The 20,530-nt window shown below is 36.5% G+C and overlaps 1 protein-coding gene across 1 annotated transcript in view; it reads left to right on the top strand.

Moving 5' to 3' along the window:
• SCML2 (Scm polycomb group protein like 2) overlaps window positions 1-20,530 on the top strand; it is a gene marked incomplete at its 3' end in the record, with an annotated part of 66,340 nt that overhangs the window by 21,487 nt on the left and 24,323 nt on the right. The window contains exon 6 of the mRNA XM_082864111.1: window positions 1,946-2,189. Coding sequence (XP_082720237.1) covers window positions 1,946-2,189 — 244 coding nt within the window. The remainder of the gene's footprint in view (window positions 1-1,945; window positions 2,190-20,530) is intronic.

The raw sequence follows: 20,530 nt of genomic DNA, 5'->3' as shown, positions 1-20,530 counted from the left end.
ATTTTAACAATAGTTTCACAGTTGAAGGCAAGATCACCTCTTTGGTGGGCCTTGGAGTGGGCAGGCATTGGTCAGGGAGGGCTTAAAGAGACCAGGAGAATTGGGCTTTGAAGTGTGGATGAGTTGGAATTGGCCCAGCAGATGATGGGGTGTAGGGTGTTTCACAAAGTTGGCTATTTAAGTTTAAAATCTAGCTCTGATACTTATGGTATAGTCTTAGGCCACTGTGCATCAGTTTTATCTGTAAAATGGGTATAATAATTGCACTGACTTCATAGGATTGTTGTGAGAATTAAATTAATATGTGGGAAATATTTAAACTGTGCCTGGCATATACTAAACAATTGAAGGTTACCTTTTATATTTTTTTATATATATATATATATATATATAAAATAAGCACTCCTTAAGGTTAACTTATTTATTTATTTATTTATTTACGGCTGCGTTGGGTCTTCGTTGCTGGGCGTAAGCTTTCTCTAGTTGCGGTGCACAGGCTTCTCACTGCGGTGGCTTCTCTTGTTGTGGCTCTCGGGCTCTAGAGTGCGGGCTTCAGTAGTTGTGGCGCGTGGGCTTAGTTGCTCCGTGGCATGTGGGATCTTCCTGGACCAGGGCTCGAACCCATGTCCCCTGCATTGGCAGGCGGATTCTTAACCACTGCACCACCAGGGAAGTCCCCTGAAGGTTTAACTTTCAATATCGTTATTCTAAAGATCTAGGGGGTGGAATTGGCAGGTTGTGGTCTTTGATTGTGTTAGGGGGAAAGGATGCATCTAGGGTAGTGGTTCTCAGCGTTGGATCTGGGCAATTAAAACATGCCCTGGGCCCCACCTAGACTGATTTAATCAGTAGCGCTGGCAGTGTGGCTCCAGGTGATTCTAATGTTCAGTCAGGCTGAGAACCACAGGTCTAGGACCATTTCCACGTTTCTGGCTTGGGTGATTGGATTGCTGATGGTGCCATTTACTAGGATAAAAAGCAAATTGAAAAAAAAAAAAGATGTTGCTTTTAACATAGCACTTGGTCTTTCTAAGAATCCTGTTAGCATTTGCATGCTTTAACTTTCTGTAACTAAGGAATACTTTTATTTTTATTTAACATTTATTTATTTATTCGGCTGCTGTCAGGTCTTAGTTGTGGCATGTGGGATCTTTCATTGCGGCATGCGGGCTCTTCCTTGTGGCGTGTGGGCTTGTCTCTAATTGTGGCACGTGGGCTGTAGAGCAGGGCAAGCCCCGCGGCATGTGGGGTCTTAGTGCCCTGACCAGGGATCGAACCCGTGTCCCTTGCATTGGAAGGTGGATTCTTAACCACTGGACCACCAGGGAAGTCCTTAAGGAATACTTTTAAATATTTGTTTCTGGATTGCTTATCATAAATGACCCCAGACTTGTGTGACTTTCATGTTCTTGTATCTGCATTTTATACTTTGAGGTTTTTTTTAGATATTACCTGCTGCTGTTCCTTCTCTTTGGACTTACTATCTTTCAAAATACCCTATAATTTTTATATTTTTAGGTTTGTTTGACTCTCTTTTAAAATTTCTTGTTATTGCTTCCTCCCCTTCATCCTATCTGGCTCCCCTACCCCTGCTACCACCACTACTAGAATATAAGCTCCACCAGAACAGGGATCTTGATATTTTTGTTCACTTACGAATGCTAAATTCCTGGTACATAGTATATAATACATACTTCTTGAGTGAATGAATGAATGAATTACTATCAGGCTGGTTTTGTTTTCTTCTAGGTTCTTGGCTCTGCTCCAGAGTAAGTGAGATATTGTAGAGCAGAGTTTCAGAGGAATCTGTGAGAACTGTTTCTTCCTGTATTTAATTGATAAACATGAAGCTTAATTTTTGATTGCTGAAGGTTGTAAGAATACAATTGAGCAAATGCTTCTTAATACATTTTAACAATGAAAACTTTTTTTAATGTTTTGGTAGGAACCACCAAAGCCACCTCTAAATAATTTTAAAGTGGGAATGAAACTTGAAGCTATAGACAGAAAGAACCCTTATCTGATCTGCCCTGCAACTATTGGAAATGTTAAAGGAGATGAAGTTTATATCACATTCGATGGCTGGAGTGGAGCTTTTGATTATTGGTGCAAGTATGATTGTCGAGATATTTTCCCAGTTGGGTGGTGTCGCCTGACAGGAGATGTATTACAACCACCAGGAACTTATGGTAAGATAATAACTAACTAATACATGTTCTTTTATTTTCTTGAAGTTAGATCTAACTGCTCTTGGCATTGAGAGTAGGATTTCATGTCCAACTGAGGAGCATCAGGCAGAACAGCAAGGGTACTGTCCAGGTTAGAGAACTGGAGGTAAAAGTTTACAATTAGAATTTTTGAGGGCCAACACAACATCGTGGTCTGAATTGACAGTCCACACTGGGGAATATGGACAAAGCTACAAGTCACACTTAGACTATTGAAGCCTTGCTGCTAGAAACATTTTGGGGTGCTCAGGTACCTTTATAGTTGATATTCTATTTAAAATTACACATGGCATTCCATTGTTTGTATCTTGAAGATAGTTTTTTAAAGGTTGGGCATAACAAGTGTTATATACATGTTTTACATGATTTTGGTTGTTTTTTCAAGTTAAATTGATACTTTGATAGTGTTAAGTAAAATCTACATGTCCGTAAAAATTTTTGACTGTGGAAGCCATCATAGATCAGTATGTTATTTCCGTCATGTGTTTATCAGTTGTAATGCTGCGCTTCCTAAGTTGAATATAGTGTCATCTAGTCTGGATATTTTCTTTCAAAGAAAAGTCATCAAAATATTGAAGCTTCTTGCTTGACTCTTCCAAGGACGTAGACATGCCTAACCTGGTCTTCTGTGATGGAATAACTGCTGAGATTTAAGTGGAGTCTAAGCACAGAATGCAATCATTTGGCCTAAGTTAAATGTAAACTTATAAGTGGAATCAAATGTAAACATACTTAAAATTTACCCCACTAAGTTTATTTATTTATACCAGAAAAAAAAGATGGGTGTAGCAAATGAGTAGGTAGTGTGGTGGAGGAGGGCAGTGGCTAGGTATGAGCACATAGCCATATTATTCTTGTAACTACTATTAGAATATTCTGTAATTTGGAACTTTAACACATCCCATTATACTACAATACTACATACCATGATGATCTTTTTGTTAGGTACCTCTTTGGTTCCCTGCTGCCATAATTTTAGGAAAGAGATGTTAATGGTTGATTTTTGTAAAATTTAGTGTGATACAGATTTATGTGCATATGATACTAAAATAAGACATGGGAATCCCCTCCCGGTCCAGTGATTAGGACTCCATGTTTCCACAGCAGGGGGTACGGGTTCAATCCCTGGTCAGGGAACTAAGATCCCACAAGCCCTGTGGTGTGGCCAAGAAATAAATAAATAAAGTAAGGCATAGTCTCTGCCCTCAAGAAGTTTACCTTCTAGTGGGAGAGGGATGAATGGAGGGATAGACTTTAAAAAAAAATACAGTACAGAATTAGCAGTGTAAAACTAGAGATGTATGCTAGATATGAAGGTGCCCAAAAGACCTCCGGTCTGTTTAGGCTGGCGGAAGGGTGGTCGGGTAAAGGAAAGCTTCACAAAAAGACACATGATGTGAGTATTAAGAGAGGAGAAGGAGTTTGCCAGGCAGAATGGAGATAAAGGTAGGGTGGACACATCACAAAGGTGTGAAATTGCACAGTGTGTTCTGAAAACTGGTGAGTTCAATTTGGGACATGGTAACTTTGGAATGTGTAGCCCAGAATGATATTGTCCTTGAGTATCTGGTCTCCCTATATTTTTCCTTAATAACGCAGTTTGGCTGCCTGACATAAAGACTAGATTTCCAGCCTTTTTAGCAGTTAGTTACAGCTGTGAGACTTAAGTCCTTGTCAGTGGGATAAAAGCACAGGTAGTGTGTTACAGAGAAGCGAATGTACCATTCTCTCTTCCTTCTTCTTGCTTCTGTCCTGCTGCTAGGAATGTGGTTGTTTTGGATGGAGCTCTATCTTGGATTATGAAATGGGGACCACATTCTAGGCATTTCGAAGTGGAAAGCAGAAAGGAGCCAGAGTCCCTGAGAACTTTGTGGAGCAGAATTTTTATACTGGCCTATTCCAGACTATTATTTGAGAGAGAAAAATTTCTGTGTTATATAAACCACTGTTTTAGGCTTTTCTGTTACTGTTAGCTGAATTTAATCTTAACTGATTCAGGGTAATTTAGGACATCTAGGTAGACATGTCCATTGGATGGATGTACATGCAGGTATGAAGCCTAAAAGAGTGAGGTCTTGGTTGACAAAGCAGGTTTGAGAATCATCACGTTCATTCAAATAAATACGTTTTGTGTCAGGTGGGATTATAGGTGCTGGCGGGGGAGTTGGTGTGGAGGTGGGCAGCTTACACATCCTGTTGATAGCAGTGGGTGTGATTTTATTTATACATGTGTAACAGGTGAAGGTGGATCAACCACAGAACCTTGTGCATCAACATTTAAAACAATAATTCTCACACTGGAATCACCTGGGAGAGCTTGTTAAAAGGCTGATATCCTGATGCTCACATCTAGGGGTTCTGAATCAGTAGGTCCGGAGTGGGGCTCAGGTGTTTCCACTGTACATGGTTTGAACTTTGAGAAACACAAGAATAAGAGATGGGTAGGGCTTCCCTGGTGGCGCAGTAGTTGAGAGTCCGCCTGCTGATGCAGGGGACACTGGTTCGTGCCCCGGGCCGGGAAGATCCCACATGCCGCGGATGCGGCTGGGCCCGTGAGCCATGGCCGCTGGGCCTGCGCGTCTGGAGCCTGTGCTCTGCAGTGGGAGAGGCCACAACAGTGAGAGGCCCACATACCGCAAAAAAAAAAAAAAAAGAGATGGGTAGATGATAGAATTCAATTTAGGACAGTGAGGAAAAAGTATATAAATGTAGGAAAAGCACTAGGTTGATTCCCCCAACAACAGGAGAGGAAAGATTTTAAGCAAATAAGTATTCAGCACTATCAAATGCAGCATAAAACTCAAGAGAGAGGGCTCATTAGTGGTCTTAAGTAAAAGCATGGTTGCTAGACTTCTTTGAAAAACCAGATTTAGAAAATTGAGGAGTAAATAGGAGATGCAAAGTGTTTTTAAAAAAGTGATTTCAGGGCTTCCCTGGTGGCGCAGTGGTTGAGAGTTCCGCCTGCCGATGCAGGGGACACGGGTTCGTGCCCCGGTCCGGGAAGATCCCACGTGCCGTGGAGCGGCTTGGCCCATGAGCCATGGCCGCTGAGCCTGCGCGTCCGGAGCCTGTGCTCCGCAACGGGAGAGGCCACAACAGTGAGAGGCCTGCGTACCGCAAAAAAAAAAAAAAAAAAAGTGACTTCAATACTTTCTGAAATATGCCTCCTCTGTCCTTTACCCCACTAGACAGTTCACCAGTTAATGTGAAATTTAGAACCTTTACCTCAATTTATATTCCTTTACCCTCTACCATTTATAGTTGTCTTAAATATTTCCTCTATATTCATTGAGAGTGGCATTATATAGTGTGATAATTTTGGCTTCAATCATAAAACATAATTTAGAAAACTCAAGAAGAGAAGGAAAATCTATTGTATTTATGCACAGTTTTGTCCTTTCAGTTGTTCGTTCTTCTTTCCTGGTTTTCAAAGATTTCTCCTTTTATCATTTTTTTTTTTCTGTTCAGAGAACTTCTTTTAGTCATTCTTTTAGGGTATGTTGGCTGGCAACAAATTCATCTAAGAATGTCTTTATTTCCCCTTCATTCTTGAAAGGTGGTTGCTGGATATAGAATTCCAGGTTGGCAGTTGTTTTCTTTCAGCACTTTAAAAATGTTGTGCAACTTCCTTCTGGCTTCCATGGTTTCTGATGAGAAGTTTGCTTTTATTCGAATTGTTTTTCCCCTATAGGTTCCATTATGATTATGGGTCTGTTTTTCCTTGTAGTTCTTCTAGTATTTACATTATGCTCTATCTGTTTTCTGGCTCCATTATCAGGTGTGTACAAATTTGAATTCTCTCATAAGTTTCTGGTCCATTGAACCTTCTGTAGTAATCCTCTTTATGTTTTTTTAGCTTAAAGTCTGCTTTTATCTTGTATTAATGTAGCTATACCAGCTTTTTGTTGTTGTTGTTATACCAGCTTTTATTTGGTTGGTGTTCTTATTCTCTCTCTTTCTCTTTCTAATGTTCAGCCTTTATCTATCCTAATCTAAAGAGATGCGTTTCTTGCAAATAGTCGGATTTTTATTTTTTTGCCAGTCATCCAGTCTGACTGGAGCTTTTAATCTATTTCTATTTATTGTAATCACAGATATATCGGGTTTTCAATATGCTATCTTATTTTGTGCTTTTTATTTGTCTTGCCTTTTCTTTGTTTTGTTTTCCTTTCTTATCCTTTTTTGGATTATTTTTTCTTATTCTATTTGTTCTCCTCTTGTTGGGAAGTTATACACTGTATTTTCCGTTCTTTTAATGCTCTAGGAATTTTAACATGCTTTCTTCAAGGAAGTCTGAAATTAATATCTTTCTTCTGCACTAAGACAATAAAAGGAACTTAGAATACTCTACCTATTTACTCCCTTCAAATTCATGTTATTACTGTTGTATATTTTAATTATATATTTTTGTAATCTTATAAACTATTACTATTATTGTTTAAGTAATCAATATTTGTTGATATTCACCAACATATTCAACATGTTCTTTGCTCTTTATTCCTTCTTAGTAGGAATCCTCCTTAATCCCTTTCATCTGGGATTAATTTTCTGCTGCCTGAGGTAGATCCTTGAGAATTTCCTTTAGTGAATGTCTGCTAGTGGCATGCTTTCTCAGTTTATGTTCATCTGAATATGTCATTATTTCACCTCCTTCCTTGAAAGACATTTTTTCTGGGTGTAGAATTCTAAGTTGACAGCTGTTTTCTTTCAGCACATTGAAGGTATCATTATTTTGCCTTTTGATTTTCATTGCTGTTGACAGTTCAGCTGTCATTCTATTTTTCCTCTGACTGTAATGTCATTTTTTTCCCTCTAGCTACTTTAATATTTTCATGTCATCTTTGATGTTTTTTATTTTCACTCTGATAATTCTAGGTGTGGGTTTTGTTGAATCTTGGCAAAACCACACAGATACAAATGATAAGTTGTTTACTTTCATTTTGAAAATTTTTAAATGTTGGATATTATAATTTAACTGTTTTATCATTATTAAGGATTTCAAATGCCACAAGTAATTTGACATTGTGAAGCATTTTTTATGACTACTTTTTTTTTCATTTTGTTTTTGTACTTTAAAAAAAATTGAAGTACAGTTGATATACAATACTGTGTTAGTTTTGGATGTACAGCAAAGTGATTCAGTTATATATATATATTTTTTCAGATTGTTTTCCATTATAGGTTATTAAAAGATATTGAATATAGTTCCATGTGCTATACAATAAATCTTTGTTGCTTATCTGTTTTATATATAATAGTTTGTATCTCTTAATCCTGTACTCCTAATTTATCCCTCCCCCCTTTTCCCCTTTAGTAACCATGAGTTTTCTATGTCTGTGAGTCTGTATTCTGTTTTGTATATAGATGCATTTGTATTATTTTTTAGATTCCACATATAAGGGATAGCATACAATTTTTGTCTTTCTCTGTCTGACTTACTTAGTATGATAATCTCTAGGTCCATCCATGTTGCTGCAAATGGCAGTATTTCATTCTTTTTAATGGCTGAGTAATATTTTTTATATATATATATATATATATATATATATATATATATATATATGCCACATCTTCTTAAGCCAGTTGTCTGTTGGTGGGCACTTGGATTGTTTCTATGTCTTGGCTATTGTAAATAGTGCTGCCATTGGGGTGCATGTATCTTTTCGAATTAAGAGTTTTCATCTTTTCCGGATATATGCCCAGGAGTGGGATTGCTGGATCATATGGTAGCTCTATTTTTAGTTTTTAAAGGAACCTCCATACTATTTTCTATAGTGGCTGCACTAATCTACATTCCCACCAACAGTGTAGGAGGGTTCTCTTTTCTCCACACCCTCTTCAGCATTTATTATTTGTAGACTTTTAAAAATAGATTTTAAAATTAATTAAGTTTTGGCTATGTTGGGTCTTCGTTGCTGCTCACGGGCTTTCTCTAGTTGCGGCACGTGGGGGCTACTCTTCATTGCGGTGCGTGGGCTTCTCTTGTTGCATAGCACGGGCTCTAGAGCACGTGGGCTTCAGTAGTTGTGGCAAGTGGGCTCAGTAGTTGTGGCTCATGGGCTCTAGAGCACAGGCTCAGTAGTTGTGGCGCAGGGGTTTACTTGCTCCACAGCATGTGGCAGCCTCCTGGACGTGGGAGACCAGTGATCGAACCCGTGTTCCCTCCATTGGCAGGCGGATTCTTAACCAGTTGCACCACTAGGGAAGTCCCTATAGACTTTTTGATGATAGCCATTCTGACTGGTGTGAGACAATACCTCATTGTGGTTTTGATTTTCATTTCATTAATAATCAGCAGTGTTCAACATCTTTTCGTATGCCTGTTGGCCATCTGTATGTCTTGTTTGGAGAAATGTCTATTTAAGTCTTCCGCCCATTTTTTGATTGGGTTGTTTGTTTTTTTGATGTTCAGTGCATGAGTTCTTTGTTTGTTTTGGATCTTAACCCCTTGTTGGTGGCATCATTTGCAAATATTTTCTCCCATTTTGTAGGTTGTCTTTTTGTTTTGTTGATGGTTACATTCGCTGTGCAAAAGCTTTTAAGTTTGATTAGGTCCCATTTGTTTATTTTTCTTTTATTTCTTTTGCTTTGGGAGACTGATCTGAGAAAATATTGCTACAATTAATGTCAGAGAATGTTTGCCCATCTTCTGTTGTAGGAGTTTTGTGGTGTCATGTCTTATATTTAGGTCTTTAAACCATTTTGAGTTTATTTTTGTATATGGTTTGAGGGAGTGTTCTAATTTCATTGATTTACATGTAGATGTCCAGCTTTCCCAGCACCACTTGTTGAAGAGACTTTTCTCCATTGTATGTTCTTGCCTCCTTTGTCATAGATTAATTGACCGTAGGTGTGTAGGTTTATTTCTGGGCTCTCTATTTTGTTCCATTGGTGTGTGTCTGTTTTTGTGCCCTGCCATTGCTGTTTTGGTTACCTTAGCTTTGTAGTATCATTTATGACTACTTTTTGAATACAAATAAATCAACCCATGACAAGGTAGAATTTGGAAACAGTAGAGTAGAAACAAAGATGTGCCCACTGGTGCCACATTCTGATTTGTAAAGATTCACAGAAGTCCCCAGAAGAACCTTAGGATTCTGGGAAAAGTATGGTTAAAGATTGTTAGTTGATACTTAACGTTGCATATATGATTCATTTTGATTTTTTTCAAGCATTGCTTATTAATTGCAGAGAGATTAATAGGGTTAGTACTGTACTTGCTCTTACACTAGGTGAAATACTCTTTTTGAGTAGAGAAAACATTTACTTTAGCCAATATATCATTCATTAAATGGCAGCTATAATATATAAGTATCATTTCTTAGATATAATGTGATATATTCTTGAAAGCCAAATATTTTAAAATTATTTTTTATTAGTTTTAACTCATTTTACTCTAATAGGAAAAGTAATGTTCAAAGGAAAAAGTTGAGAAAAGCGTGCAGAGATAACCATGGCAAACAGTTTTATCTATATTTGGGTTCATAGTGCCTTTTTTTCTTTTTGTTTCACACATGCACCTTAAGAACACGCACACAGCCAAATCAGTAGAAAAATGTTAAGTTATGGTGTATTTATTTTTTAAAATCGTATAGAACAGTTTAGAAGAATGAAAGTGTTCCTGTTTACTAAGAAAGAAAACTCTCCAAGATGTATTAATTGAAAAAAACAACCCCCCCATACATACAATATAATACTATTAAGTTAAGAGAAAACAAGTAGTTATGTATTTCTATATTTAACTGTAGATATATGTATATAAATACACAGAAAAGATCTGAAAGGCTATACAGTATATCAAATCTGTGTCATAGTGATAATTTCTGAAAAGGGGTATAGGGTGGTAAAGGAAGTGGTAATGGGGACTTTTGCTTTTATCTGTGGCCTTTTTTTTTAAACAAGAATGTATTGGTATGTTACATTTGTATCTTTAATTAACAGTTTCAGTTTGAAGACAGATTATCCTTCATATTCCACTTTCTTGTCTACTTTTTCATGCTGTCTTGTGACTGTATTCCTATGTGAAATATATCCTTACAAATTCAGTTTTGTTTTTTACTCCATCATATGGCTATACCATAATTTATTTAACCAAACATCTATTTTGTTTGGCATTTAGAATGTTTCAACATTTATGTTATTAAACTAGATGATATGAAGGATATATCTTTGCATACCTTTCTAATTATCTACATAGAATAAGTTTGCTGTGTCAGAGGCTACGTTTCTAAGGCTGACAAATTGTCATTCAGAAAGCTATACTCACTTCCACTCCCCCTCAGTGGTGGGTGAAAATGTTTTTTTCTTCTCTGGTCAACTTTGGGCATTATCTTCTTAGTTTTGCTAATTTAAAAAATGTTATTTTAAAAATTTTCATTTCTTAGATTACTAGTGAGGTTGAATCTTTTTCTTTCCATGTATTTTGGCCATTAATATTCCTTTATCATGTTCCTAATTGTCTTCTCCCATTTTTTTCTTAGAGTGTTCCTTTCATTGTTGATTTGTTTGAGTGCTTCATTTATTGCACATATCAACCCTTTGTCATAAAAGTAAAAACCTTTTCTTGGTCATTTGCTTTTTAATGTTATTTATGGCCTTTTAGGAAAATGTACAGAAATATTAAATTTTTTGACTTGAATATTAAATAATTCAAGGGCCTTAGAGTTTAATTTCAAAAGGCACAAATAATATTAAATCAATTGAATTTTATGAATTTAAAAAATCTATTTTTTCATTTGTTTTGAGTATTTCTTGAACACATTGGAAATGTTCATTTTTTGACCTTTGTTTAATTGCTTTTCCAATTTTTTTTTTTTTAGACTGCAGCACATAAAACCTTTTCAAATAATTAATGACTAAAGACAACTCACTAGCATAGTTTCTTAAAGAAATGTAGTGAGGCTTCCATGAGTGCTACTTTATTTGACTTTACATTAAAAACCTTATTTAAGCTTTACTGGTTTTCCTTTCAAGAATAGTAATAAGGTTTAATTTACTTTAAAACTTTTTCTAACAGTTTTTCTGCTGGTGTTAACACTTCTATAATCAGAAACAGCTAAGTTCTTATAGGCCTATCATTGGTATAAAAATCCACTGAGAAACATACCTTCAATAGAAAATAAAGCAAGCTGAGTGGCTTTTTTTCCTCGTTTATTTAGATTTTCCTTTCTTGGCTCTTGTTAATGACTCTACAGTCTTTCAAAGCTCTTTACTTCTGGTTGGTGCTGTCACAGCTCATCAGATTTATTCTAGAGACCTGCACAGGGTGTCTGGTGAGAAAGAGGAAAGAACTATGTATGCTGCTGTGTCCTTGGCAACTTAAGGCTGAGTCAAGTAAACTAAAACAAAGTTCATTGTAGATTTTTTCTTGCAAAATTTATTTGATCTTGCTGTTCTCTGTTTCGATTTTTCCCCCTCCCTTTGTATCTCATACTTAGTTCTCTCTAAATAAATGATAGAAATTTAGGAATGCCCAGTAAACTATTGGTTAACTATTGGTTTCTTCTCATATTGCCCTTCCTTTGTCTCTGGCATATACAGTCATAGGGATTTATAGCCAGTCATTTCATTAAAGTCCACATGTTTAATACATGAAGGACAAGACTTGGAATCCAGCAACTTAGCATCAGAACTGGGACACCTGTTATTTTAAAGGCTATGTATGATTTTTTAAAAAAACTTTTCTTTTCCCTGTCTTTATTTGGGAAAGTTTGTAAACAAATAGGTTACTATTTTGTTTTATAAACACAATAAATGTAGGTTTTTAGTCTTCTGAGAAATTGGGGAAATTCAGAAGCAGAGGATTCTTTTAAAAATTTGACCCAGTGTTAATTTTTTTCTAATATTGTGGGATATTCAAAGGTTTTTGTTTTGTTTTATAAATATAGCTATATTATAAACCATTCTACCTGGCTTTAAAGGTACTTAAATACTTTTAAAGTTAACTATATAAATTAAACTTTAAATTTATATAATTTCTGAAACATTAATGAATTAGTTTTATTTAACGTAGTTTCAGATTTATGCATCATTGATTACAAATTAATGACCCATACTAGTGTGAAGTGTCGTCTTGTAGTCTAATTTAAGCATTTGTGACCATACAAACCAAGAAAGAGGGCAGCAAGCTTCCAGATGCTTAGAGTATAAAGTTGCAGGATCCCAAGGGTATAGAGGAATTCCTCTGGTCCAAAGCGAAATGCAAAGGAGGGGAAAACCTAGAATCAGAAAGGTGTAGCCAAGCATTCCTGTCTAGTGGCACCATATCCTGGCAGTGATCATTTTAACTCTTCTCTTGATAAAAATCCTTCAATTTATTTGGGTCCCCCACCACCTGCCTCTCATGGAAACAGCTTTAATTTCCAGGTGGAACTCAATGGTGACATGACATTTCCTTCACAACTTTGTAAAACATTTCTGATTATGAATAATTGATAGAACTGGCATATTAGATTTTCTTTGTTGGTAATTCAGACATAAATTGTATGAATAGGAACTTTCTTCTTAAGATTAAAGTGAAAAATAGGTTTTAAATATAATTATCCTGGGCACTGTTAGCTGCTTCTTTGAATGGTGGTTTATTTTACATCGTGTCTGCGCGCACAAGTGTATGGTTTAGCTTTTAATTAAAATTTTAAGGGAGTGGGTTTTAAAATCTAAACTTTTGATCTTTAAAAAAATGTAATTAGTCATTTTATATTGTAGTCTTATTTTCTCCTATGTAACATTTTCCTTTGGAACTATTTAAAAGTTAGTCTTTTTAAAGTTTTATTGAAGTATAGTTGATTTATAATGTGTTAATTTCTGCTATACAGCAAAGTGGCTCAGTTATACATATATATATTCTTTTTCAGAGTTAGTCTTTTGAGAAATATTTCAAAGTTTCCATGTGCAAACAAGAAATAGCCCTGCTCCCCACCGCCATCTCATTCTCATTTTTTTAAAAAACAAAACCAGAAATTATGGTTGCTTTTGCTCTTTGTTTGGGTAACCAGAGGAGTATGTGGTTTCTATAACTTGTGCTTCACCTCTTTAAATTTTAAAATTAAGATTTTATAGTTTTTCAGACATACCTTTACCAAATTTTTCCCTCTTTTTATATGACTGTGTGTGTTCAGTAAACACCACATAAAGCAGCACTTTTCCTCTCTCTCTGTTATAGTGGGTCAAAAGTAGCAGAGGTACATAAAATTAAGGCTGTAAAAAGTTCAAGGTGTATCAGTCCCATCCGAAAGGTTCTGAATAAAAATTCGAGTATTTGTTTAGATTTTTGCCCTTAATGTAGCTCAAAATAAAATACAGACTAATAATGCTTAGTATATTTAGTACTTTTCCTGTTTGGTATAAAAGAAATAGGTAGAAATGCTATCAACCCAAATTATTCACTCAAAAGCCAAGAAATTTTCAACAGCTGATATTTTCTTTTTCATACGTACAGCTTGGAACAAATGTTTTGCTTGTGCAAATGAGACAGCTATTATGATGCAAAGAAGTATCTTGAAGAAAAAAACAAATGTCCTTTTTCTGTTTTCAGCTAAATACTGCAGTAATTGCAAGCAGAGCCTGAAGCTTCTTTCTTGTTTCGGTTCTGTGATATATTTTAACAAGTTCTCTTGAGACTATTAAAGTGTCTTGGTTTTTAGGACATGTGGTCCAGCGGGAATAACTTTGTCTACATACGCAGTGAGTTGGCAGTTAGATTTTTGCATGTCTTCTCATTTGTTTCCAGATTCTCTGACCCAGGGTAACCTTTGGTTCTTTTCTGAAGGCAGGAGTGAAGGAAGTTTGAGCAGGTGACTGATGATCACTGTCTATACAGCCCACAGACAATATGCGAATTACTTTAGCAGCCCTCTTAACCCCCCCCCCCCCCCCCCCCCCCGCAACCAACAAATGCAAATAGCTTCATCCCATTTGCTAGAAATTCAGGCTTGCTCCGGCAACATGAGCTTTGTTGTTAACTCGCTTTCTTCAGAAAGGCAGTTTTATTCCTGGTAGAGGAGAAAGGCTATCAGATGGAACCTAAATCACCCTTGTGGTAAATACAGCAACAGTTTGGTTCTCTGGAATATTTCTAAAGGTAGGAATTACCCCAAAAGTTTCTTTCTATTGCAGTTGAAGTTTGGTTAAAGAAATTCATTGCCTGCTTTGTTAGCTTTTGTATATTAAATATCCCAGTCATTTCTGTTATCTAAAAAAAAAAATCCTCTATTTTGTTCTAAATATTACGTGCTGAAATTGTTGGCACTATTATTTGATGAGTCACTTCTAAAAACTGTTTTACAGTACAAGGGAAAAGTCAGATTTTGGTTATTTCCACCATAAAAATGGTTTAAAATAAGAAAGGAACAACCCTATTGTAAGTCAAACTTGATCACTTAAATCTCCAGTTTATAATCAAACGTTGCCAAGTGTTTTTCTATAGCTTTGAGGAATACAACATGATTTTTCACTGGTATTACGTGAGACTTATTAAAAGGACTTTTATGATATAGAAATGTGGATAACATACTTTACTAATTATTGTGTCAATACATTTAATGTGTTTTGTGGAAATTATAGTGGTGACTGCTATATTTTTTTTTAGGAGCATAATGGAAGTCACTCTATAGAAGTCATTCCATAAGAAAAAAGACGTTATGGTTTAAAAATTGAGTGACTTTTAAAAGCTCAGTCTTGATAAACCATAATGGAATAGAATATGAAAAGAATACATATATATATAACTGAATCACTTTGCTGTATACCTGAAACTAACACAACATCGTAAATCAACTATACTTCAATAAAATAAAGAAAAAAGAAAAGCTAGTCTTGTTAGGTGAATTGTGAATTGACCTGAAACAACTGAAGTTGCTTCTTTTTGTGTGAACTTTCCTCTCAAAATATTAAAGATTTTGGAAACTGTCATCTTCTTTAGTAATGTCATTTTAACCAAAATCTTGGTTTCTCATGAACTGAGCCAGATATGAGTAGTAATTGTGAAATAAAATGATCTTCACGGGAAGCACCCCCAGTGAAGCTGACAGGAGTGGTTTACAAAGCATCTATGATCCGAAAGTAGAAAACAAGTATATTTTTAAAACAACACTCTTAAAGCCCTTCTAAATTCTAATTGTAATTTGTAGCTTGTTCTTGCATTTTTATGATTTCCTTTCTAGACTAAATACATATGAGAAATAATTATATAACAGGGTAGAAAAATAATGTAAATTCTACTAAATTAGATTTTCTTTCTTTTTTTTCTTCCCCCCACCCCCCGTACGCGGGCCTCTCACTGTTGTGGCCTCTCCTGTTGCGGAGCACAGGCTCCGGACGCGCAGGCTCAGCGGCCATGGCTCACGGGCCCAGCCGCTCCACGGCATGTGGGATCTTCCCGGACCGGGGCACGAACCTGTGTCCCCTGCATCGGCAGGTGGACTCTCAACCGCTGCGCCACCAGGGAAGCCCCAATTTTCTTGTTTTAATTTTGTATGTATGCCAAGGGTAAAAGGCCTTGTCACTTAGGTATGGAGATAAATAACTGGACTTTTGTAATTTGTTTAAGTTAGAGAGCTATCCTTTCAATTTTGTTTGGAAAAATTTTCCCAGTAACATTTTTACAAGTTTTAAATCACCTTAAGATAGAATATTCTATGCAGGTTAACGTATGTTTTATAAGGTATATGTATGAAGAATTTCTTCTCTCTTCTTTAATCTGTTTACCTTAGATCTCCAAGCCCTGTTTTGAAACGGGGGAAAGAGTGACTCAAAGCTGCAGATCCTTTCAGTATATTTGGTTTTGGTTTACTTGTCCAGACATAATTTTTGAAGGCTACTGGAAGAGACATAGCAGCACTTCCCAAATGGAGACGCTCTATCAGACCCCAAAAGCAAGTTCTTTTAAATGAGATCTTTATTTTTCCGAGTGAATGATTTATTTCTTTTTATGTGAAAGTTACCTTCTATTATATGTTTAAGGTGTTTTTAATACTGTAAAACTGTGGTTCTTGGTGATGAGAGAAATCTGCATGGTTCATGAAGGAGAATCAGGAGGGGCAGTGGAGGAGCTAAGGGTTTGTTCACACTACTGGACTCTCACCACGCCAACCAAACCACCTCTGCTTGGTCAATGAGCAGGGAACTGGGCAGAGCCCTCAGGTCAGAATAGATAACTGGCTGCAAGGCCCAACAAGGGTTAAATTCGAAAAGACAGGTCCTGTCTCCATAAAAACCAGGATAACTACCACTAAAAATTAGAGATCTTGTTTTCCTTTGTAACTTTTTTTCCCTTGTAGTGTTGAGTGGTAAAACAAATAAACCTTTTAAAGTGAACAAGGGGTGAGGGTCAAAAAAGGACTTCTGTGTTTGTTTTGGGCAAGTAAGAGATAGAGTAAAAAAGTGGTATGGTAGAGAAGTCTTTAAGTAATGATAAAAGGAAGAATGGTAAGCAGAGACCTGTGGGAGGCAGGATTGAGGTGTGGGAAGGTATCTGACCAGGACAGAGTGCCCCTGCTACTATGAATGGTAGGCCCCATATGTCTCTGATGGTCAACTGCTTGGGCAGTAGAGATGCTTTTATGACTATGTTCTGCTGAGTAAGCTTCTCTGAAAGATTTCTGCCTTGGTAATGAGGGGATCTGCTCTTTAATTCTGAAACTGCTGGAGACTGAGCTGTAGATTCTAAAGGTCTCTATAGGTATGCAGTGAACCTGTGTAGGTTTTTCTAATGTTATTTTTAGTGGATACATATATGCTAGTCTAAAAGTTGTATGGCTTTTTATCAAAACAGAATATTATAATGCTTATGTTGAATAATTGTTTTCTCTAGAGACATCTAAATATTTAGAGTGACTGGTTATATTCTTATTCAAAAAGTGGCTAGGTTGTTTATCTTTGTTGGGGCATTTTATATTTTTAATGAAAAAATTGGTATTTATTGTAGAACATTTAGAAAACAAAGATAAGTGATGAGTAAAATCTAAAAATTGTTTATATTCCTGCCATCTGGATATAATCACTGATAATATTTTTGGTGTATAAACATTAGGAAACTTTAATTAAAAAATCAGTAATGTTCATTGCCAAGAGTCATTGAGACCAACTGAGGACAGCATATATTGTATTCTGTTCCATGTATACAGAATTGTATTGGTTTGGTCCCATCTACTTAAGTAGTCTTACTCTGTTATTCTAGTAATTAATAGATAAATATAAAATGTGTTATGATTGTAAATATTTGAATTAGAGAAAATCCACAAGAAAATTTAAAGAGTAAAGAAAGACTATCAGAAGATGCTCCAATATTTGATGCAGTTTTTTTCCTTAAGGGTTTATATTCAGCCAAGAGAATTGAAAAAACTGAAGCACCTAAAACACTGGATTATTAAGGGCATGTTGATAGTTTGTTTTCAGTATTACTTTAAATATTTTTCTTTGTTGTTTACATGTAAGCTTCCTCAGATTTGAACCTGAAAAAATGTTTAAGCCAACCACTTAATTCTGCATTTTGTTCATTAAGTTTATAGAAAATATTTTAATTAAAAGACCGTGTCTTTTCATTTTTTCCCTCACTAATTAAAAATAGTACCCGGTTTAAGCAGAGAGTGTGGGCTTTGGGGTGAGATAGACCTGAATTTGAATCCCATTTCTACCACTTCTAGACTAGATGTGTGATACTGGATTGGATGTTACTTACCTCGCTGAGCCTCTATTTCTTTATATGTAAAATCGAGAGAATAATACTTGCTTTACAAAATTGTAAACACAAATTTTAATAATATATGTGAAGTCTCTGGCTCATTTGAAGTATACAAATTTCTCTTCCCTTTTCTCCCCCAGTGTGTTTTTTTAAATGAGGTGAAATTCACATAATATAAAATTAACCATTTAAAAATGCACAAATTCAGAAACACTTATTAGTACATTCACAGTGTTGTGCAACTACCACCTTTGTCTAGTTCCAGAACATTTTCATCACCCTAGAAGGAAACCCCATACCCATCAAGCAGTTGCTCCCCACTCCCTCTTCCCCCTTGCCCCTGGTTATCACCAATCTCTATTCTGTTCCTATGGATTTACCTGTTCCAGATATTTCATGTAAATAGGATCATGTAGTATGTGATTTTATGTCTGGCTTCTTTCATTTAGCATAATGTCTTCAAAGTTCATCCATGTCATAGCATGTATCGGTTATTCCTTTTCATGGTCGAATAGTATTCCATTGTATGTATATACCACACATTTGTTTACCCATTTATCTATTGATGGACATTTGCGCTGTTTCCACCTTTTGGCTACTTTTAATAGTGCTGCTATGGGGCTTCCCTGGTGGTGCAGTGGTTGAGAGTCCGCCTGCCGATGCAGGGGACACGGGTTCGTGCCCCGATCTGGGAGGATCCCACATGCCGCGGAGCGGCTGGGCCCGTGAGCCATGGCCGCTGGGCCTGCGCGTCCGGAGCCTGTGCTCCGCAACGGGAGAGGCCACAACAGTGAGAGGCCCACGTACCGCAAAAAAAAAAAAAAAAAAAAAAAAAAATAGTGCTGCTATGAACATGCCCATACATGTACTTGTTTGAGTCCTTGTTTAACTTTTTCTTGGACCACCAGACTGTTTTCCACAGAGCTGTACAACTTTACATTCCCACCAGCAGTGTATGAGGGTTTCAATTTCTCCATATCCTTGCCAACACTTGTTATTTTCCTTTTTTTAAAATTATAGCCATCTTAGTGGGTGTGAAGTGGTACCTCACTGTGGTTTTGATTTGCAGTCCTTCCTTCATTTTTGAATGGAATGTATTCTAGAAGTTGATTTTTAAGTTGGTTGATTAGTATTTGAAGCGTATTTTTCCAAGAAATCTGTAATGTTGTGATCAAGCTGTGGTCATCTATTTAATGCATAAACTACCTGAATTGTCTCTATAATAATATAAGATCAGAGACAAAACTTGAATATTAAACATTTATTCATTTAACAAGCATTTATTGGATGCCCATTATGTGGCAGATGTTGGAGATATAACCAGATGTTGGAGATATAACAGTGGAACCCTAGACCAGATGTTGGAGATATAACAATGGAACTTACATGGTTCCTTCCCCTAAAGGAGCTCACAGTGTGTCTACACAGATAGATGTGTAAGTAAAGATAAGATGCTGTAAGATCTGTGCCAGTAGAGATAAATGCCGTATGTGTGGTATATGACCATTAAGATCCTACAGTTTGCCTCGGAGCTTAGTGCTAGAGTTTTACAGAGCTGGTAATTGAGCAGAATTTCAAATAATGCATGGTAGTTTAGCTAGTGACAAGGGAGGGAAAACTTTTCTTGGGTCAGCCTCTGCAAAGGCAGTAAAGGTCAGAATGTTTGGGGATCTGAAGCAGATGATTATGGCTGAATCTATAATGATAGATGGGGAAGAGATGAGATGAGGCTGTGAAGATATCTAGAGGGCCTTGGATACCAGGCCAAGGAGTTCAGATTTTAGCATATGGGTAATGTGGCATCACTGAAGATGTTTAAGTGGAAAAGTGACATACAATTTGTATTTTAGAAAGGTCATGCTGATGTACTATAGAGTATGTATTGGAAAGGGCAGCTGGGAATGCCAATTAAGAAGCTAGTATTGTAGCTTATGTGAGAAGTCATGAGGTCTTGGACCAAGTCATTGACAGGCATAAAGAAGAACACAACTAGGAAGTACTTAAAGGAGGTAGGCTTGGTTAGACATGTGAAGGGAGGAAGAGTACAAAGATGACTTCAAGATTTCTGACTTCTGGTAATTTGGTGAAAAAAAGGTAATGGCATTCATCAAGATAGAGCATATAGGATAAGCGTGATGATTCTCCTTTTGGACATGTTGAGTTTGAGATGCCTATTTAGATTATCTGTTAGCTATTGAAAACACAGCTCTGGAACTTGAGACAGGCCTGTTGGGGATGTGGTGGGGGGAGGTAGGCACGTGAATGCTTGAATGAGCAAGAGAACAATTTGGGAATCATTATTATGTGTAGGCAGTAGCTGAAATCAAGGGTGTGAACCAAAGTGCTCAAAACTGAGATGAGGGTGGGGAGAAGATAGCTAATCCTGGGGGACACCATAGGAAAAGTGACAGAGGTACAAGGAGAACAAGGAGGGAGTAGCCATGTGAAATCCAAAAAAGAATTTTAAAAAGAAGTGTTTAGTGCTTGCTGGAAGTCAAATAAGATCAGGAAGAAGCATCATTGTCAGTGGCTGTTAGGAGGTTATGGGTGATGTAAGCACACAGATTCCCTAAAAAGAGGTGCATGAAGTGTGCTTGCAGAGGGTTGAAAAATGAGAAAATGA

This window comes from Leucopleurus acutus, assembly GCF_964270905.1.
Source record: "Leucopleurus acutus genome assembly, chromosome: X".
NCBI lineage: Eukaryota > Metazoa > Chordata > Mammalia > Artiodactyla > Delphinidae > Leucopleurus > Leucopleurus acutus.
Note: the sequence above shows the minus strand (reverse complement) of the source record. Positions and strands in the feature narration are given on the sequence as shown.